The following is a 23,195-nucleotide window of genomic DNA, read 5'->3' as shown; positions in this document are numbered from 1 at the left end:
TATACACCTTGCTATGTGTACTGCGTTAGGCTAACCGAGACTTGTCATTTGCACTTATATATTGTTGCTCTTTTGTTAGTTTTGACTGCTTTTATTGTCCTCATTCCTTTGGATAAAAGCGTCTGCTAAATGACTAAATGTAAATGTAAATGTAAATGTAAAAACCAACCAACCAAATAAACAAACATCTTTTTCCATTTTCAATAAAAATATGACCAAATGTGGAGTATGCAACATAAAAGTATTGTAAAAATATCACAAATTATTGCAAATATCATGAAACATTATTACATATTCAGATATGCTGATTTGATCTTCACCACATGGCATATTAAAACAAAACAGAAACAAACCTTGCCTTGTTATTAACTGTGCAACATATCAGATATTATAAATCTCCATGGGTATGTTGTTTATTTGTGTTGGTTGCATCATGACTTTCATGGTCACACCTCATGAGTTTCATTTAGCAGAGAAAAAAAATCTTATTAATATTTATTTTTAATATAAATATTATTAAGCATTGATTTTTTTAGAAACATTATTTTTCCTTTATTATACACAGGAATTATTATACACAAATTATTTTAGCTTTTCTTTTCAAAAACATTTCTTTTAATTACATTTATCTTCATTATGATTTCAGGACAGCTGTATCACTCTGATATTTGTGACTTTATACCCCTCCAAAAATAGTAAAATAATTCAGATGTTAAAAACAAACTTCTTATATTTGTGTTATCTCATCTATTCTATCTCTTCCTGTCATATTTTGCACACACGCACGCACGCACTTTAAACTCCTTAGTTTGTGTTTTCATACATATTCGGCTCTAAATATCCATTCCATTCTACTGAAATCTAATTTAAATACGAACTTTAAAGTCGAACACATTCACAAATAAAAACACCATAATTCTGTTATATTGACTTCAGAGGGAGGAAAACAGCCCAGAATAGCAAGCACAGAAGCGCACGAGGCTGCGTCACGATTGTGGAACTGAGTTTTAAGCTCTTTAAATTAAGAAATGGATCATTGGCTTTGAGACTGTGTGTGACACACCTACAGCACTGAGAGCATGAGCTCTTCATGGTTTGGCTTGTTGGGTTTGTCTCTCTAGAGCCTTACAAACATGATGCACAGGAGAGGTTTGGAGACCAACTAAAAAGTTTAAAGCAGCTGGAGATATTAACTTCAGCGGCACTAATGAGCATTCAGGGTGTAAAGAAAACATTCTGTAGCAAGGACTTTCTAGACATACACTACAGTTCAAAAGTTTGGGGTCAGTATGATTGTTTTTTAAGAGATTAATAATTTCATTTAGCAAGGATGGAATTAATTGATTTAGCACTGTTAAAAAAATTAACTCTGTTCTTTCGAACCTTCTATTTATTAAAGAATCCTGAAAAAATGTATCATGATTTCCACAAAAAATATTAAGCAGCACTGTTTTCAACTTTGATAATAATACGAAAAATGCTTCTTGAGCACCAAATCAGAATATTTGAATGATTTCCGAAGGACCATGTGGCACTGAAGACTGGAGTAATGATACTGAAAATTCAGCTTTGCCATCACAGGAATAAATTGCATTTTTAAATATATTAAAATACAAAACATTTATTCTAAATTGCAACATTTCACCATATCAAATAAGTGCAACCATAGAGAGAATCTTTCAAAAACATTAAGAAACTGTACCGCCCCCCCAAACCTTCGAACAGAAGTATATATTTAGTGTTTTGTTTTTCGGCTGGGTTATGTGGGCTCACCTGTCCACGTTTGGGTGACAGAGTGGTCTGCTGTCGTGGGGAGACAGGTAACTGCAGGAAGCCGACCCACCCACCACACGCATCCTAAACAGTTCAGTAGTCTGTGGAAGGCAAAATAAAGCTACTCATCACAAATGTAACACCAATTTATTGATACCCTCCATTTGTAGCTTCATTTAACTACAAGTCATTATATGGAAAAGAACTGCAAAAAGATTCTTCAAAAACTCTAATTTAGTGTTCCATAGAAAAAATAACAGCATTCAGATTTGGAATGGCATAAGGGTGTGAATAGTTGTGCTAGAAAGTTTCTGAACCCTTAAAATGTTCTGCTTTTCTGAATAAATTTGACCTACGCTACCATTCAAAAGTTTAGGGTCAGTACGTTTTTTCTTTAATATAATACTTTTATTCAACAAGGATGCATTAAATTGATTGTGAAGACTTTTACATTGTTACAAAAAAATGCCACTTTCTATTAAAGAATCCTGAAAAAAATGGAGCACAGTTTCCACAGACATATTAAGTAGTACAAATGTTTCTTTGGAGAAAAGAAAAAAAAAGTACTAACCCAAACTTTTGAACAGTAGTGCGCATAGATCAGATCTTCATCTGATAATGTTGATTTAAGAGTGAAACTTTGCCTTCAGAATCTGGTTTGACCACCTTGAGTGACAATGGCAATCAAATGTTTTCTGTAACTGGCCATCAAGCCTATTTGTGTGTTAAGGTCATTGTCTTGTTGCAGGACCCACTTTCTGTTGAGCTTCACCCTAAAACACAGGATTCATCGTTCCATCAATGATGCCAAGCCCAGAGACAGCAAATCAGCCCCAAACAATAATAATGCCACCATCAGCTTTACAGATGGAATGAGGGTAATATTATTGAATGCACTGTTTTGGTTTTCCCTCACATGTAATGCTTCTTCTCATTTAAACCAGTGGTTATATTTAGGCTGTCCACAAGACATTCTTCCAATAGTCTTCTGGCTCACCCACGTGGTCTTTGGCAAACTTTAGATGAGTAGCAATATTCTTCTTGGAGAGCAGTGGCTTCCTCATTACTGTGCTGGCATGCATGGCAGATCCTTAGATTTTACCCTTGGGCCCTTCCTTCAGTATTACTTGTCTTGCTCCTGGAATCATTTTTGTTAAACAACCACTCAAAGGTAAAGTAATATTGTAGCTGAGCTACTTCCACTTGTATACTGTAATATGTACTGTAATCTTATAGTTTTGCAACCTTTTCAACATTGACATTTTCTGGAAGTCCTCAGAAATGTCTATGACCAAGACATGTTATCTATGTATGTATTGATCAATGTATCTATGTGAATAAGAGCCTAAATTAAATATGTTTGTCAACCTGATCAAACCTCTTCAAAAGACATTAAACAGCTTGATTCATATGTATCACTTTTATGATCTCTTAATCAACTTTTGGTGGAATGGACTTTCAATGAAGGGACAGAAACCTCTCAGGTTTCATTACAAATATCTTAATTTGTGTTTTAAAAATGAACTAAAGTCTTAAGGATTTGGAGCAACATGAGAATAACAAAATGACAGAATTATGATTTTTGGGTGAACTAACCCTTTAAGCTTCAGGTTTATGTTTGTTCAGAAAACCAGGACCTGCTAAAAAAAATTTTTTACCCCATTATTTTAAATTATATGTTTCTGAATACTTAGGACCATGTGATATTTCAGTTTTTCTTTTTTAATAAATCTGCAAAAATGTCAACAATTCTGTGTTTTTCTGTCAATATGGGGTGCTGTGTGTACATTAATGAGGAAAAAAATTCACTTAAATGATTTTAGCAAATGGCTGCAATATAACAAAAGAGTGAAAAATTTAAGGGGGTCTGAATACTTTCCGTACCCACTGTATGTCCTTGAAAATGTTGTCAATATATAAGTGTATATAAGAATATAAGCACCACTGAAAATAATGAAAATATCACAGTTTTAAAAAGGCATTTGTTTCTTTCTTTCTCTGGGAATGACAGCAGAGTTATAGTGGAACTGAAGAAGAGAGGATGGCTCTGAAGATACAATTTAAAGCAGAAATAGAGCAAAATGGAGCTGTACTCAAGCGTACAGAGTGATAAATTAAAGATTTAATGGGAGCAAATGAACAGATGAAAATGGAAGCAGTCTTTTGTATGAGAAGGTGAGTTTATATTGGTCCTTTAATTTATTACGCTGTGAAGACATTACAACAATACAACTCTGCTCTCTGCTGTACTGGTCATTCTGTTGTACTTAACCAATTAGGAGGCATTGTAAGATCTCTTGTGTCTTTCCCTCTCATTAATTTTCTGAAATACATTCCAACACATTTAGTTTGTTGTGCAGCGTAAGGCTCCTATACAATCTATCAGGTCTAATATTGTAAGTAAAATAAGTTGTGAGAATTAGCATAGAAAAAACAAACAAAGCCAGTGAACAGGACTGGTGTTACAAAACAGTGACATCCAGTTTCTGTTCAAAGTGGCATTTAATGCGTTAGTTAATTTGATAAATGTAAACTGTAAGTCAGTTAAACAGATTCTACTAGAGTGATTAAAATGTATTTTAGATTTGAACTTAAGATGATTCCCTAACTTAGCAAAGTTAAACTAGTCCCTCTTTTTGGGAAAACGAATACATTTATAATGACATTTCTTCATATTTAAACTTACAAGGAAATAAAAGGAAAGTTCTTCAGGTTTGTATTTAATAAGTGAAATATAATTTATACTCATGACGATCTCTCTTTCACCTCATCTCTCCATCTCCTGTTCAACTCATTAGTCTCTATGATTATCCTTCTCCCATGTGCATATTTAAGCTTGCAGGGAGAGCGGTGTCATAATTGCCGAGAGGCTTCTGTCATAATAAAGAGATTCGGTATCCTATAATTACCTTAACTCTAACAACAGCACATGCAGCTAACATCAAAACCTGAGAGTAGTAATTTATGTTCAGCTCACACTCACCTTTATGATTGCATTTTTTTTTAATAAGTAAAGCTTATTGCAGACACTCTGTTGCAGATGAGCCCAAGACAGAGTCCTTTCTACTCTCATCAGGAATGGAGGCTCAAACCTGGAGAGAAAAAAGAAAAAGTCAAAATGAGTGACAGCATGATTTAGTTTTTCATTTTTGACTGTGTTGAACAACCTAAGACAAAGATCTATCTATCTATCTATCTATCTATCTATCTATCTATCTATCTATCTATCTATCTATCTATCTATCTATCTATCTATCTATCTATCTATCTATCTATCTACACCCCTAGTCTAAGATGATCTGACCATCTCATCTCATCTTCTCAATCCAGCAAGCTCTAATCTGATTTGTTGACTTTACAAGAATAAGGGGACACAGGGTTTTCTTTTTAATCAAGTCATGCTTCCAAGATTCTGTTGTCTGTGATAGTCCGTGGAAATTCTGGACGCCTTAAACAATTTTTACTCCATTATTTTTAATTATATGCTAATAAACATATACTTCCTGGACTATTTTGTCAATACATAAGTGACAACATTTCAGGATCTTGACATTCTAGCACCACTGAAAATAATGAAAACGTTTTCTTGAAAACATCACATTTTTGGGGGGTGAATTATTGCATTAACAGAGTTTTGAAAAAGCATTTGTTTCTTTCTTTCTTTCTCTGGGAATGACAGCAGTACGAGTTATAGTGGAACTGAGGAAAAGAGGAATTTAGTCAGCATTTAGTTAATTAGATAGTCTGTGGAAATTCTGGACAGGCAGAAATTCTGATCACAGTGTCTACAAAATTTTCCATTATTTTTTCAGTGTTTTCTGCACAAACATTGGTGCAGACTGCATTGCCATTACTATTATTATATTTTTTTATTTATTTTCACATCAGTCTATTATTGTGGTATAAACTTCAAAAATATTTTTTTTTTCTTAAAAATAAAACAACTTTATATGTCGGTCAGACTGTCACTTCCTGACTAAATGAGCAGCTATTGGCCAGTATAAGCTGTAGAGTCATATATGTTGTTTAGTCTGGTTACTTAATTAGCTTACTTTAGGGAAAGTGAGTTTGCAGCATGTTCACAGGCATTAGAAATCACAATATATACACAAATATAAAAAATGAATAAATGAGTGAGTGAATCGCAACACCAGCTAGTCATCATTTATAAAATATTAATAATAATAATACAACAAGGAAGACAATATAGTCAACCAGATGGCACAAATTCAAAAGCAGAGGCAAGAGGATGCCTCTTTTCACTCACAATATTATTTGCCTTACTTAACACTCCCTCTTTGTAAATACTCGCTTGGTAACATAGTCCCTAAGAATTCACTTGCCAATGTTACCACTTTCCTCACTTATGCGAGACTACTGCACCAAACAAATAAGTATGATTTCCCAAGCAAAATAGTCAGTTTCCCAGAAATCAGATATTACAGGTAGACCGGCAAACTAACAACATTGGTTGAATTAGAAGTAGACACATCAGACTGCTCATGCAAACAGAGCAATGTTTTGCAAATTCAACCTATGAATGGATTTAAAGTTGTCTCTGCACATGAAGTTGGTACAATATCAAATTAACATTGCAAAAATTACACAATTCACCTTTAAAACACCCTATCAGCTTGAAAATGTAAAAGGGTCCTATTATGCTTTTTCACTTTTTTCAACTTTAGTTAGTCTGCAATGTTGCTGTTTGAGCATAAAAAAGATCTGCAAAGTTACAAAGCTCAAAGTCCACTTCAAAAGGAGATATTTCATTTAACAGAAATCACTTTTTAAAAACTACAATGAACGACTCGTTTGGACTACAACGCATATTTTCCGGGATTTGTGATATCACAAAGATCGACGAATGGGACGAGACCTGGTTGAGCTGCACTAGAGAAGGCAACGAGTCTTATCACTATGTCGGAGACACGCTAGCTTTCCCAAGGTAGACAAACTTAGAGTGGTTACAATCATCCGGGTTTAAATCGTGCTCAAATTGATTTGATATTGACGCAATATTTACACTGAAGCTCGCAGGCGGCTATGGGGTAAGGGGCATGACATTTCCCGACCAGGCGCCGAGTGGTGCCAATCACAACACACACTGGCCCAGCTAACCAATCACAGCACATTTCGTATTTCAGAAGGCGGGTCTTCATTTGATACAGGAACTATTCGAGCCGTTCATGCCAGACTGAGGAGAGAGGTGTTGTAATATTGTAAAATATGTGAAAAATAATGTTTTTCTCAAACAGCCTAGTATGAGAGCCTGTTCTAGTACACCCCCAAAACAAAATCAAAACTTTGTAAAAGAGCATAATAGGACCCCTTTAAACCTACTTTTTGGTACAGATCTTTTATCTTTTGTTGCAAACGTTGAATCAGCGAGACAACTTTTCCAGGGGTGGTTCTAGGGGGTGGCCAGTGCCCCCCTGTCAACAAATTTAAAGGTATGACACCCGTATCTGGTACTTAAAGGTGACATATCATGAAAATCTGATTTTTCCAGGTTTTAAGTGCTATAATCAGGTTCCCGGTGCATCTACCAACCAAGGAAACGTGAAACATATTAACCCAGTAACTTTGTTTTGGTAAGCCTTTTTCTGCAAGCGTCTGAAAAAACGAGAGCGTCTGTTTGGATCTCATTATAATATTACTGCCCCTTAATCTGTAAGTTTACACCCATGGTGCCGTCATTTTGATTTAGCAAGCGACAACGGTGTACCAGCTCTAATGCCATGGCGAAAGTTTGAGCAAAACATGCTAACTGTTCTGTCTTTGGCTGCACAGATGAGCACAGAACAATATTTACAGTCCCAGCATCAGAGGAGACAAGAGAGCAGTGGATTTATTGATTTATTAACTGTATATTGCTGCTGCCACACAGATCTAAAATAAACATGCAATTTATTTCCCAGCTGTTTACCTTCACAGACATAACCGACTGTTTTTGTAACTCGTGTGTTTTTACGTAAACTTGTGTGTGAATGAGAACTTAGTTTAGTACTCGCATGCTGTCTGGTGGCCACTTTCTGTCCGTGTGCTTCGGATGTGTGCACTCAGAAAACCGTATATCAGAAGTTTAAACTAATATGGTTTAAAACGCATGATTTTTAACGCGATAAACATGATAATCAGAACCAAAGCAGATGTTTTTTTAGCAGGTCCGAGCTGTAACGGCGCAGCTCTGAGCTCTATTCTGGAAAAGGGGGCGGGGAGCAGCAGCTCATTTGCATTTAAAGAGACAGGCCCGAAAAACAGCCCGTTTCTGCTTCCGCTCAAAATAGGCATTTTCAAAATGATATAATAAATGATCTGTGGAGTATTTTGAGAGACTTATATTACATATTGTAAAAAGGGGCGTAATATGTCTCTCAAGTAAAAATATGGATTTTTATGCAAAGTTATTAGATTACACTATTAGGCTACTTTGCCCATCGCCCATTATAGATCAACTAACATAATCTATAAAGGTGCAAAATGCATTTACTTACACATATTTGAGAACTGAGATATTTCATGATATATTTTGGGAATATTTCAAATAAAAATAAATTAATAACCCTGCTAAAAAAAATAGACAGCATTACAAAATTTGTAATGGTTTTACTGGTTATAATGGGACTTGTATTGGTTTTACTGGAAACTGTAATGGACCCTGTGGGTCTCTACTGGTAATTGGTTGCCTTCTATAGGTGGCTTGTTAAAACCAATAAATCCTAATGGAATATGTCCCAAAACAAACTACAGTAAACCATTTTTAATGGTTTTAATGGTTAAAAGTTGATGGTTTGTAATGTTTCCACTAAAAATTAACCATTAAAATTGTCTGTGATGATTTTATTTTATTTTTTCAGTAGGGACATAAGCCTATATCAGTTATACAGTGGTATTGTGGCTGCTGTGTGTCACATGATAAGCATGAGAGCTGAATTCTATTAGACTGAATTAATAATACTTAAAGTAGGTTAAGATGAATTTTAAAATTGTGCCCCCTAAAAGCAGTTACTTTGGTCTAGAACCGCCCCTGAACTTCTCTACCAAATGTGGGCTAGAGGCTGCAGGCATCTGCCATTAAGGTGCAGTACACAAACACTTTCTTTCGCTTTCTCTCCTCTCTTCTTTAGGCCCTAAAGTGTTTCAGGGGAATACCCGTCATCTGTTTCCACCCAAAGCTCTGTGTCCATGAGTGAGAGAGCGAGACTGTGTGCAGCTCTGACTGACAGCTAGAGGTTAGTGACGAAGACTGTGCCAGATGCAGCACTCTCCAGAGTCCAGGCGATCAGTGTAGCATGCAAGATGATTCCTGTGCTGCAATTTACTGACTTGGATTATTGATTCTGACAGAGTTGACTGATCAGACTTGTATGAATTAATGTATTTGTGCATCTTGAATTGTCTCTTGTAGCAGTAGGTCTAAAAAATTATATTCAATGAATCACTTGACTCATAGAACAGCACATTTGGAATACTGGATCTTTAAAATGCGAAAAAGACCTAGATTTTAAATGGTCTTTTAATCACATGGTAATGTTCTGCGGGAACAAACAACTATAGCAAAGGACTAAATGCTACAGCGTTATGCTTCTATGCGTTATGAATCTGCTTCACATTGTATTTTTTTAAATTGGAAATACTTAATAAATTACTTACATTTTCCAAATAAAATTAATGTATATTTGTAAATGGGTAAAACAAACAATTTGTATTATTACATATAAACAATTTTCTATTATTACATATAAAACTGAATCATTTATTATATATTTAACAAACACACGAATGAATGAATTTGTTTATTGTATTTATTAACACGTCTTCAAGGGGGTTAATGGCAGCACTGCAAACTATTTTTTGTGGAAAACCAAATACTTTAAACAAAAACACAATATTCAAATATAATAAGGGGTCTTTTAAGCCATAAACAGTCCAACGCTCATGCATGATCATATGCAGACGCTACATATTGCTTAATGGCCTTCCAATGTAGAGCAAGCATCTTAAAGGCACAATATGTCATTTTCGCCGCTAGAGGGCGCGTATTCAAAATAAACAAATAGACAAAGGCGTAGTTTGATGACCCGTGACTGAGTCTGGATTCATGGGAGTTGTGGTCTTCATCCCCACAGCCGATGCAATCCGACGGGACTCGGGCAGAAATCATGTTCATGGATGAGCTAATGATTTATTAACGTAGTAAAATGAAGCAGGGTGAGGCTGAAACGAGGCCGCTGAACGAGCGTGACACACGGCTCAAAAGCAGCTGAGCTTTTATTATGCCACAGTCGACCGCTTCCCCGCTTTCCCCGCGGTGTTGTGTGGGGGGGGGGGGGGGAGCAGCACTGTTTTATCATACTAGATACATTTAAAAGTTCTGTTATAATGCTACTCTGTGCAGTCGTCAACGGTCTATTAAAACGCACAACATATTAAAGCGTCTTTGGTGTTTCCATGTTTTCTACAAAACAAAACGGAAAAATGGAAATCGAGGGGTTATGACGTCTTTGGCAGGCGACACATTGACACTATGGACACGGTCCGCGTCACTATTTAAAATTGCTTATTTCTCTGGATTTAAACATTCTTCAAAACATTTGGGATAATGTAAGTACACAAGTCAGCAAAATATATCAAACTGTTCTAGTGGTTTTTGGATATTTTAATAAAAAAATCTTACATATTGTGCCTTTAAAGTAAGAAAATAAATGAACCTGGTATTTCACACAATATTATAGGCCAGGCTTAAAAAGTACCACTACATTATAAACAATATGTAAAGAAATCACATCTCTGTCTCACTATCCATCAAAGGGTCCACTGAATGGGTTCAAACATTGCTTGAAATCTCAGGTAAACAATTTGGGGTTTCGTTGACAAAATGATTTGGAAACTTAGAAACTTAGAGGGTTCCTTCTGTAACATTTGTTTTAATATATAGTGCTTTAGTTACCTTGTAGCTTGTTGGCCAGACCCAGCAACATTGCAGATTAACAGAAGGATCTTTGGAGAACCACCCTGATTCAAGAATTCTGACGATAACGTCCCTGAGGGTGGTAACCTGTGACCTTCGGGCTCTGCAGTGTAGGGCGAGGAAGGGAGGGAGTGATGGAACCCTACAAAAGATAAAAAGAAATAAGCATGTTATTAAACACTCTTAGTGTTTTAAAATAACAGTGTATAATTATAAATAACTAGAACTTTGTACATAGAGTTTTTCAAGCCTTCAAAAACATAAGAATATAAAAAGGAAGGTCAATTATGTTTCATACATTTACAGTAGGTACAATTCTGTAGCATTTTCATTTTTAAATTTTTATATGTACTCCACTCTGCATCATGCCTAATACTGTCTCTTAGCTGTTCTAAAATCACTGTAAAGCACAGCTTCTTGGGGCTTACTCAATTAGTACTGACACTGAATATGTAAACGTAGGTGGTCACACGTTAATGTGCTCTTGGTGATTTCAGTATATGACTTCTGAATGACCCTTTTTTGCAGCTTAGTGGTTTGAATGGAAAGTGGAGGGAGAATTGTGACTGTTATAGTACGTAATACGCTGTCTTACTTCAGAAGATCAGTCGTGTTTTTTATAAGTTGTATCTGCTGTATCAGGATGTGTAGACACTAAGTACTGGAAACATGTACCATTTCACATTTTAGTTCTGCATCAAGTAAAATGTAAAAAAAAAGAAAACATGCAGAATGTCATACACAATCCTAAGCATGAAAAACTTTTGAACTTCAACTTGGCTCTTCAAAACTTTATTAATGCCACATTCTCTTATATTACTTTTCTCATCATGACAATTTAAAATGACAGGTTACTTTTAATGTTAATGTCTTTCTATAAATGTGACTGATCATTTTTGAACGGGAAGACCAATGTATATTTAACGGCAAACTTTTGGTGTAAATTAAATTTTAGAGGAAAATTGCAAATACAATTCCTATAGCCCTCATTGAAGGGTAATTGTGTCATGTGTATGTTCCTGTTGAGTTCCTGTTTTCCTTATTTGGTCTTTCCTGTTCCTGTCCTCGTTGTGTGAATTTGTATCCAGCTGTGTTTGATTATTTAGTTAATTTGTTCCAAGGTGTGTCCCATTGGTGTCTGTGTATTTATAGTGTGTTTTGCCCCTTGTTTCCCGTCCGCTGTTAAATGTCATTCATAAGTTTCAGTATTTGTATCCCTTTGTTTATTGAATTAAATTCTAGTTCTAGTATTCTCCAGCGTCTCCTCGTTCCTCCCTCATGAAGCGTGACAGAACAGCGGACCAAAAACTGAAAGTAAGCGGCGCCTTTTTCTCTGTTTTTAAAAGTGTTTTGTTTTGCCATTCGTTTCTCCCCGCTCATATGAAGGAACGAGCGAGGTTCATCGCCATGGCTCAGGCAAGCCCCAACCCGATCGTCTACGCAAGGGTGTTCGTGCCGCTCGCCCTCACCAGCTCCCTCGAGGGGGAAACCCTCGTGAAGCTTTTCCGACTCGGGGTGACTTACCATCTCCCCGCAGAGCTCCCAGACACCACCAACCTCGACTGGAAGGAGGCAGTCATCCGGTGAGCCTTCGATCCCGATCTGGGATCTCTCCGCCGGCGGTTCCTCAGTCAAGATAGGCCTGCCAGCCCGTGGAAATCAAGCCTACCGGCCGTTCCCGAGTCAAGCTCACCGGCTGCCACAACGACAAGCCCGCCGGCCGTCCTAATCACCTGTAACCAAGGGAGGAGGATGAGGAGGAAAAGACAGCCCTCATCCCAGCCCCAGAGCTCACTCCAGTGTCGGCTCCAGATCTCCCATTAAGCCCAGGGAGGGCTCCTGATCCCCAGTTAAGCCAAGGGAGGGCTCCAGTTCCCGAGTATAGCCCACGGAGAGCTCCAGTTCCCGAGTTTAGCCCAGAGAGGGTTCCGGTCCCCGAGTTTAGCCCGGTGAGGGCTCGAGTCCCTGAATCCCCTCCAGAGCGCCCTCAAGTGGCTGCTCCTCCAGAGCACCCCTCAGAATTCCTAATTTCCCCCAATACATTTTTTTGGGGGGGGGGCATGTGGCCGTGGTGGCCGAGCCGGCTAAGGTCACGGATGGCTCCCTGAGCTCCCTGCTCCACCATGGCTTCCTGATCTGCCCTGGAGGCTCTCCTTGTCTCTGCCCTGTTCCAGTCCTGCACCAGCCTCCAGGGCACCCACCCCCTCTCCGATGGTACTGTTATGGCACAGAACGCGCCGTCCGGGAGGGCGTATGAACAATTCTAGTTCATGTATTCCCCAGCATTTCCTCGTTCCTCCCTCGTGAAGCGTGACAAATTGTTTCTCAAGCTATTTTCAACATTTACTATTTTCAACACTTTATTGCCGTCCAAATCCAGAATGCCAGTGATTTTCACCCACCACCCATGTAAAAATGTAATTATTCTTATTATTCCAAGCATATGGCCTTTTATTTACAGCACACAATCATGCGACTGACCACATGAGCAGTGTGTTCATAGGATCACAGAACTAACTCCTCCATCGTGAATAAATTGCCATCCAAATGCATGAGTTTTATCCCTGAGGTGCCATAGAAATGTATTTTTACAGACATCCACATGAGAAACAACTACCATTCAAATAGGACTTATGACTGACATGATAGCGACATGTACAAATAGGTTGCTATTTATATTGAATATCAAATAATTTTACAAAATGCCATCACATTAAATAATATTTTTCTATAAAAGTTTTACGAATGTTGAGTCTCTCGTGCTCGCCAAGGATGCATTTATTTGTTTAAAAATACAATAATATTGTGAAATATTATTAAAACTTAAAATGACTGCTTTCTAATGTAATTCAATCTGCAATGGCAAAGCTGTATTTTCAGCAGCCATTACATGGGTCTTCAGTGTCACATGATCTTTCAAAAAATCCTTCTAATATGCTGATTTTGTATCTCTTCTTATTATCAATGTTAAAAAACAGCTGTGCTGCTTACTAATTTTGCACAGACTGCAGTACTTTTTTCAGTTCGAAAGAATAGCAGTTATTCAAAGAATATATATATATATTTTTTTTTTTTAAACTATGTCAGTGTCTTTACTGTCAGTTTTTATCAATTTAATGTATCCTTGCCGAATAAAAGTATTAATCTCTTAAAAAAAAAAATCTGTCCCCAAACCTTTGAACGGTAGTCTATATTTAAGCTTTTAAATCACTAAGTAACATGAAAAACATTTGAGTTTAGCCTTCCAATTCATGTACAAATTCGATTCTACATACAGTATGAACAGTTTAACCTGACGATTACTGTATGACAGACACCAAGTAATTCTGGATAAATATTGGTTCTCTTTAGCAATCCAATGAGATATCATGTTTAAAGTACTTATGTATCTTTCTTTCATGGCAGGATGGAAGTGGTTTCTCTCTCACTATCTGATTCGCTTTCTATCACACACTCACAGCAGGCCTCAGTCGTCAGAGGTTCATCTGAGGGCCAGCTGGAACAGATTGAAGTGGGGAACTGTGAGCTTGTGAGAGCCTTAATTAAACCTGGCCCTCACTGACACACACACACATTTCACACTTTTACAGACACAAACACACTAAGACCAACCCACAGTTTGAATGCCTTTGTAGAACAATGCAGTTCTTTTGAATATGAATAGAATTCTTATGTTCAGTTTTGTAAAAACGTAGGGTGGGGACTTGGTTCTAGTGGAGGCAGATGAACTGAGTTTGCAGGGGCATTGTTTAAGCAGACTACATGATTGGAAAAGTCCTGCATACGTCACCAGAGAGAAGTTCACTAGAAGGTCCAGTTATGATATTTTGATTATTGTTATGAGGTCAAACAAACAGACAACCAACCAACCCCAAAAAAAATATCTAAGCAGCTTCACATATATATTAATATCTTAAACTTCATGTCACATTTAGCATTTAGAGCTGGGTGATAAAACTGTTTTCCTTTTCAATGACGATATAAGCAATCAAACATTTGAGATTTGTTATATATATATTGCCCACAGCAAATATAGGCTACTGTATGTATGTGGATAAAGTTGGACATTCAGTACTTATTTTCAAATTTATATAAAGATCTGGGCGATAATAATAATGCGATAAAATCAGGCAGTTGAGATATGCTATATAGTGTATATATAATTTGATGCAACTGTACTGTATAATATATTTATTACGTGGCTCTGTTTAATACTTGATTCTGATTGGTCAGTCATGACATTCTGACAGTATGTTATCCCTTAACAATAGGTAAAAGCTGATAACACAGACTCATCCGGGTAACTGAAGTCAGCGCTATACTCTTGCTAGGAACAGTTTTTCTTTGTGGAAGCTTTGCGTTTGGTTAGCTAATAAAATATTAAAACTCGATTCAATATTATGTGTGCAATTATTTCATTATGTCATCCTGGTATCGCGGACCTGCTCTCTCGTTTCAAACAAACGCAGCTGCTGCCATTTTGCGATGATTGTTTTGTACACTGTAATGGATTTTAAGATCACTAACAACTGGTAAGATTTTAAAACAGTTTGGTCTTAAATCAGAATCTTTTATCGCCATAATTCTTTATGTGATGAAATGTTGTGTAATAAGTGTTTTGACTGCACCGTTTCCCTTAATTGTTAGTTTAGTTTGAACTTGCCGCTTGCTAGCAACTGCTGTGTTCACGGAAGCTTTGCATTCAAATATATCAACTCAAATCAATATTGTGTCTAATTATTTACTTATATGGCAAGTAGCCATGTAATAAGAGGGATAATGTACATCCAGCCGGTTGTTATCACAGAATAACCCCCTTCAGGGTGATACAAGACCAATCTGCTGCGTGTTGGGGTCCTGATTACCCTATCGGGGGTTATTCTATGATAACAACCGGCTGGATGTACATCATCCCTTACATAACATATATCCAACTTTATATATAAAACTTTGCAATAATTTGATTTTCATTTTTGATTCATGCAGCCAAGATTTTCTATAATATTGCTTTAAATTAATATACTGTATGTATGTAGGTAAGGATGTATTTTATGTCCAACTTTGAATATATCACTGGCCAATTTTTTATGCTTACATTTTTTAACAATATAACAATAAAGCACTAAATAAGTTAATTGGTTCACTTTAAGGTCAAGGGACTCTTAATAATATACTTAACTTCAATCACACCATGACTCAGTACAATACTTCGAAGATGAGAAAAGCTTTAACATTACTTTGTTACTAGAGTCATGTGTTTGACTGTAGCTTTAAAAGAACATTTCTGTCTCAATACCTCGTACAGCACTTGTTGCATAATGTTGATTCGTTTTGACTTGCTTACAAGCTTAACTTATATTTAACCTGGGCTATTACTTTAATTCCACCACACTAGAGTAGATACATGATGACAGAAAATCTCTGAGGAAGATGACAACTCTAATAGCAACATTAGATATTAGTAATTTATTAACGTGGCAGTAAAAGAGCAGTCCATGCAGAATGAATTCTTCACTGGTCTGGGCCAGAAAATCCAGACAATACCTGGGAGCTCTACAAGAGCATTACACACCAACAGAGAAGTGGAGTGTGTTTTTGCTCAGTTACACATGACCTCACCAAACCTCTATCAACTTAAGTTTCAGAGAGACCCAGATGTAAGCTGATCTAAGAACCTTTCTGACAGATGACCCTCTAACCTCATCTGTCAATCACATCTTCTCAAGGGAGAGCACTTGGTATATGCACTGAAAAAGAGGGGAAAGAAATTGTACAGTACCTTTTACTCAGAACGGGCCATCTATTTAATTTATACTTGAGCTACCATAGACTTTTAAAACGCTAGTATTGTGTGTGTTTTTAAAAAAAAAATCTGTTAATTGGTTGACTGTAAGTTACCTTATATACACTGAAAACTTGTAATTATATGTTAATTCACTGTAAAGTACTATCAAATGTGTGTTTTTGCAGGTTTAGACGGTTCTCTTGCTGAAGTGATGGTGTCAACTACCTCTTGAGGTAAGTCACTTAGAACCTCCGCGTCCCGTCCAGGGACCAGTATTAGTTCTGGGAACCAGGTCCGGGTAGGCCAATAGGGTGACACCAACAGGACCTGCTCCTCGTCCTCCCTGACCTGGCACAGTATCTGTGCAAGAAGGCTCACTGGGGGAAAAGCATATTTGCGAAGGCCCCGCGGCCCGCTGTGTGCCAGTGCGTCCGTGCCGAGTGTTCCGGCAGGGAGAAGAACAACTGGCAGTGAGAGGTTTCTGGAGAGGCAAACAGGTCCACCTGAGTGGCTCCGAAATGTCCCCAAACCAGCTGGACCGTCTGGGGATGGAGTCACCATTATCCCGGGCGCGCAGCTCGGGTCAGCTCGTCGGCAGCCCGGTTGAGCAGCCCAGGAATGTGAACAGCACGAAGCGACCTCAGATGCTTCTGACTCCAGAGGAGGAGGTGGCGGGCGAGTTGCGACGGGAGCGCAGACCACCTTGTCAGTTGATGTACGCAGCGGTCACCGTGTTGTCCCGGACTAGTACATGCTTGCCTCATAATCGCCCTTCGAGACGGCTCAAGGCAAGGTGCACTGCCAGCAACTCTGAGGCACACAAGGTCTGACCACGGGGTGAAGGTTTGGCGGCAGGCCGGTGTAACTTGGACTCGGTAAGTGCCGCGTTGCCATGCCCACCTTGGGACTCGGCCATGGAGCCAGAGCTGAAGCGGTCTCATATGAAGCAGCCCCAGTGAGGCTGGGTAGCTCTAGCCAGGCTCCCAGACACCGCGCAAGTGGCATCAACGGAACTACAGGCATGGGGCAGCGTGGAAGAATGCAGGGACCAGGCCCGGGCGACTCGTAGCCGGTCCAAGGCGGGGTCTGGGTGTGTGTAACACTGACCTGCGTTCGAGCAGAGGGTGCGTGGGTAGTCCGTTGGTTCGTCCTCCCGATCCGCCCACCGCTGCTCACTGGCGAGAGAGGAGGGTGAGTGTGATACGCACTGGATCATCCACAACCCCCCGTCCCATCTGGGGACCCAGAAATAGAGGAATTGCTCTTTGTCGAGTATTTGGGTACCACCGACCGAGAGGAGAGTGGCGTAAAAAGATGAAAAGATTCTCCGCCCGGCCCTCCTCCGGGGGAGGGAGTGATGTGCTTACCATCTCCTGAAGAGCAGGTCCCTCCACCTCTGGGTTGCCCGTCTCAGGGCCTCTTGCTCTTTCGCTTGCCACCTGGTTTGGCGGGGGCCTGGACGGGCGGGGCGGCTGCCCTGCGACCGGCTCCACAGCGCAGCTTTGCTGCCTCAGACCGCCCGTGCTACTGTCTGAAGCAGCCCCCTGGTTGCCGCCATGAGGAGAACTAGATCAAGGCAGAGGCAATGGAACTCCGCCCCTTGAGGAAACGGAGCTTGGCCCGCGACTCCGAGATGATCATCTTCCCGCAATGAGAAGATGACTCATCCACAAACGCCACCTCAGCGTGCTACATGCCCAGGCATGTGAGGCAGCGATCGTGACCATAACCCAGCGCCAGGTAACGACCGCATCCAGAAACGCCCACGTGATACGTTGTCTATAGCAAGACCCACATCGTCTTTACAAAGACGTAACGTCAAGTTTGCCACGCAACGTCGTCTTTAAAAAGACGCACCCGAAATTGCTCTTTTAGGGAAAAAGCTCTTTTAGCGTGCTGAGGCGCACAGGGGAGATGATCATCTGCAACACAAACAGGGGGTAGTGCAGCCTGATGTGTGCAACCCACTCGACACGGGAAACCACCACCGCTGAAGCGCCGTACCGCCAACACAAAGAGCTCTCCAAGAGCACGCTGAACTCATTCAGTCTTCTTCTCTCACTAGAGTAGTCAGGAGCAGAACGATGTCGGCATGATTTTGTCTTTGTATGACATCCCAAAATATATTTAATTTGAATTTCTGGCAACCACAGCTGACAGTTTATTTACTGTAAATTCAACAGGATTTTTTTTTACAGTTTAGACTGTACTGAACACTTCTACAGTTATTAAAACAGGAGGTTGACATCTCAATGACACTGTAAAGAGATATAATAATTGAACAGAAAAATTAGAACCAACAATGACTACACTGTTAAAGAGAGAGAGGGAGAGAGATTTCTGAATTGAAATAAATAAATAACCTAACATAATATATATATATATATATATACAAATTATTAAAACATAAATTTACTTAGGAAGCAACAATGCATAAGATATTAAGAACTGCTTTCACAGACTGAATCTTGAAAAAAAATGTTGATGCAGTAAAACTAAATAGATTTCTTATATCTTAATAAATTATTTATGCAGTGTTACTTTTCATCTCAAAATGTATGGTTTTATTTTTATTTTATTTTATGCATGTGCGTCAAAGACGAAAAAGGGTTTAAGAATAAAAACAATAAGTGTAATACTGCTTCAAATTGTTGTTGTTTTGCCCAATTTAAAAAAAGAATTCTGTTTAATTTTAATTGCAATTTTGTTTTAGTTTTTCTGAGCAAAAAATGAATAGCATACATTTTTCCCTGATGTACAGAAGACACCCACTAAAATGTAATTCAGTGTAACTGTCACGAATCCGGTCCATGAACTTTCATCTGCTAGCCATCAGAGGTCACCCTTTCCTATTGCATTGACTCTCGCACTACACACTGTTGCACATCACCCCGGACTACATTTCCCATCATGCATTGCACTGATTGCACTCAGCACAGATTGCACACAGCTGTACACTGATTGCACCCAGCTGTTTCATATCATTCCCTCACTATTTAACACTCACTCTGATCCCTTCCCTCTGCCGAGTATTGTTCAGCGCATATCTCCAGATAGCTACTCTACAGAGCCCTCATTCATTTCCCTGCCTTAGCCTGTTTTCTCCGGTTTTTGATCTGGTTTCCTGGATTTCTCCTTTAGTCTCGCCCCTTTTTTGATTCTGTCTGCCGATCGTCGACCTGCGCTAGCCCTAGGATTATTCTTGTGTCTTGCCCACCATATTCCTGGTTGCCACTGTTTGACCCTGCCTGTCTTATGACCATGTCTCTGTCTTCCCCAAATAAAGCTTTGCATATGGATCCGCACGTCTCACGTCTCGTCAGCCCCATTACAGTAACAATCTTGTCAGGTATATTTACAACAAAAATCAATTTATGACATATTAAAAGACTAATTGATTTAACTCCAAATACTAATTAGTTGTAATTTTTTTTTATTTGCCACTATCCGAGGTTTTGCCCATTTGTCAGTAAGAATTTTTTACTCATTTAAAACAATCAAATTTAATTTGCTCCCTTATTATTTTATATATTTTAATATGTACACATCAGAATAAGCATGTTTGAATTTTTACATAAATATTGTGTTACACTGAATGACAATGTAACATTATTTCAACCAAATTTTGACATTTTATTCTCCAAAAACTTATTTAATTTATACATTTAATGTGCTTTCTATGGACATAAAATCACTTTTGTAATTTTTATTTGTGATGCTAACATTTTAATGTCTTTGACCCATGTATGTATGTATGTATTGTATTGAAACTAACAATTGACCTGCATTTGGCATGCTTTTATCCAAAGCAACTTACATTACATTCAAGGTATATATGTTATCAGCACTAGCATTCCCTGGGAATCAAACCCATGACCTTGGTGCTGCCATAAACATGCTCTGCTCTTTGAACTACAGGAACAACATCTGTTCTGTTATTGTTTTATTGTAAGGCCAAAGGAGGAGCCAACAGATTCTTAATAAGGTACCTCTATCACAGCAGTTTAACTCTTTGCATATACTAAAATATTACTTACTACTTTTATTTGAGGGATATTACATCACATAACATTACTAATTATGCATAAAATATCCCAATTTATAATATATCTTGAATCTGAGAGGGAGCCTCAACATTTTCTTACAAAAATGTGCTGTTAAAAAAATACAGCCATTTTAAAATAGTGCTTTATAAGCTGTGACAATTGCAGCGTGACAGAAGACACCAACTCACATTTTAGTGCTGATCGGTAACTGTCACTTGTAATGAGGTAGAGAGTCTATGACAAACTGTCTCTGAAGCTTTCGCTGCAGAAGTAGCTATACGCGTATAAAACATGCCTTCAAGCAAAGTCAGCAAAAAGTTATTTATAACGCAATTTAAAGTTTCTCACAGCTAGATGAACACTCTTAATATACTGCACATTGTAAAAGAAATGAGGCCCAAGACAGAACTGGGCATCACTCGTTTCCTGACATAGACAAGCTGTAATTACCATCTATCTGAGGTAAGTAGTTCACTGGAGCCTACGACAATTGGAAAATAAAGTGACATGGGATAATCCACAGATTTAAAACATTCAGAAGTGAAATATAAACATGAGTGAAAATTAAAAGTGAAAATTCTTAATAACAATAATAATTTGCAATAGGATCAGACCAAATGTTCTCGAAAGAAAGATGGTCAGGAAAATGCTTTTTACATGCCTCAATACATCAACACAAATTACTGCTTATTTTTAAGATGGCCTCCAGTCAGGCTAAATAGAGGAAGATGGATTACCCTTTGATCCTTGGTTCTGCCCAAGGTTACTTGCTAACTCTATTTTATGGCATTTTACCTTGTAACCATAGGCTTGGTCTTTGAAGGTCCAGCTCTAAAACCTCTTAAAACTCCTTTTAGGCATTTACTTTTGTACGAAGCATTATACAAATACATTTAAAATAATTTACTTCAATTGAACTACTTCATTATGATGTTAGTAGTAGAGAATTACACCACAATGAAGTTTATTTGGATGAATGAATGCTGTATACAGATAAGAACAAGGACGGACATTCTAATTCCCAATCCATTTGTCTTTCTTTGCAGTAATACCAGTGTTGTTATTTTTCATCAGATGGAATATCAATTTCTAAATGTAACACAAGCACAAGTTAATTATTCAATAACACCACTTTGGCAGACACCCAACACAGTCTCATCTTATTTAAAAATTGCCCAAGGGGAAAACAAAAATTCCTTGCAGCATAAAAGGCCAAATCAGAGAGAAGGAAGACAACATTTGGATTTACAGTATACTATACGAGCCTGATTTCCTTTGAAAAGTCATTACACTTCTAATTGTAGTATTTTCAATTGTAACCACATTTAAAACTTATGATGTACATGATATTTCATTATGTCAGGAGTTATTAAATGGGTCGTAGATTGCGTTTTCATGTTTTCTTTTTTAGTGTGTTTTTTAGCTGTTTGTGCATGTATAAGATCTGCAAATTTACAAAGCTCAAAGTTTCCCACAAAACGAATTTTTCTATCTAAAAGAGAAGGCTGATCCAGACCGGCCGAAAACGCCTCGACTGAATTCTCCCTCATATATCTACTTCACTACGTGCAAATATTTGCATAATACCACCCAATTGGATACACAAAGAAAGAAGGTGTGGTTTCAGGTATTGCAGTTGTGTTGTTGCCGCAAGACACTTTGTGATTCTATGCGAAAGCAAAAGCACTTTTTTTGGCCTTTCCGAAAGTTGATGCAATTAGGAGTCAGTGGTTAACATTTATTTACAACACTGTCCCAGAACAGTACAACCCAAATGTTCGAGTGTGCGCAGCACATTTTACGGAGGAAAGTTTCCTGAACCTGGCGGCGTGGGCATTCTCGTTCCCCTAGCGTTTGTCGACGCAGCTCGAGTTCCTGAAGAGGAACAGGGAATTTCCAACTTTGCTAGGACAATCTGGCGCTTCTGAATCTGAGCCTGTAAGTATGTTTTGTAATTTGCTATTGACTGTTCAAATGCATAGTTTGGTAAAGTGTAGAGTAATCTCATCTTATTTAAAAATTGCCCAAGGGGAAAACAAAAATTCCTTGCAGCATAAAAGGCCAAATCAGAGAGAAGGAAGACAACATTTGGATTTACAGTATACTATACGAGCCTGATTTCCTTTGAAAAGTCATTACACTTCTAATTGTAGTATTTTCAATTGTAACCACATTTAAAACTTATGATGTACATGATATTTCATTATGTCAGGAGTTATTAAATGGGTCGTAGATTGCGTTTTCATGTTTTCTTTTTTAGTGTGTTTTTTAGCTGTTTGTGCATGTATAAGATCTGCAAATTTACAAAGCTCAAAGTTTCCCACAAAACGAATTTTTCTATCTAAAAGAGAAGGCTGATCCAGACCGGCCGAAAACGCCTCGACTGAATTCTCCCTCATATATCTACTTCACTACGTGCAAATATTTGCATAATACCACCCAATTGGATACACAAAGAAAGAAGGTGTGGTTTCAGGTATTGCAGTTGTGTTGTTGCCGCAAGACACTTTGTGATTCTATGCGAAAGCAAAAGCACTTTTTTTGGCCTTTCCGAAAGTTGATGCAATTAGGAGTCAGTGGTTAACATTTATTTACAACACTGTCCCAGAACAGTACAACC

The 23,195-nt window shown here is 38.2% G+C and overlaps 1 protein-coding gene across 1 annotated transcript in view; it reads right to left on the bottom strand.

Moving 5' to 3' along the window:
* Positions 1–12,271, bottom strand: part of LOC107561022 (ubiquitin carboxyl-terminal hydrolase 43-like) — a 24,789-nt gene extending 12,518 nt beyond the window's left edge. Inside the window, exons 1-4 of the mRNA XM_016245350.1 lie at positions 12,214–12,271; positions 10,724–10,886; positions 4,757–4,865; positions 1,774–1,874 (exon numbers count right to left, since the gene is read on the bottom strand). Of these exons, the coding sequence (XP_016100836.1) occupies positions 1,774–1,874; positions 4,757–4,865; positions 10,724–10,886; positions 12,214–12,271 (431 nt within the window). The remainder of the gene's footprint in view (positions 1–1,773; positions 1,875–4,756; positions 4,866–10,723; positions 10,887–12,213) is intronic.
* Positions 12,272–23,195: the final 10,924 nt, after the last annotated feature.

Source organism: Sinocyclocheilus grahami, unplaced genomic scaffold (genome assembly GCF_001515645.1).
Source record: "Sinocyclocheilus grahami isolate Dianchi unplaced genomic scaffold, SAMN03320097.WGS_v1.1 scaffold752.1, whole genome shotgun sequence".
Lineage (NCBI taxonomy): Eukaryota > Metazoa > Chordata > Actinopteri > Cypriniformes > Cyprinidae > Sinocyclocheilus > Sinocyclocheilus grahami.
The sequence above is the reverse complement of the archived record's forward strand: the minus strand, read 5'-3'. Positions and strand labels throughout refer to the sequence as shown.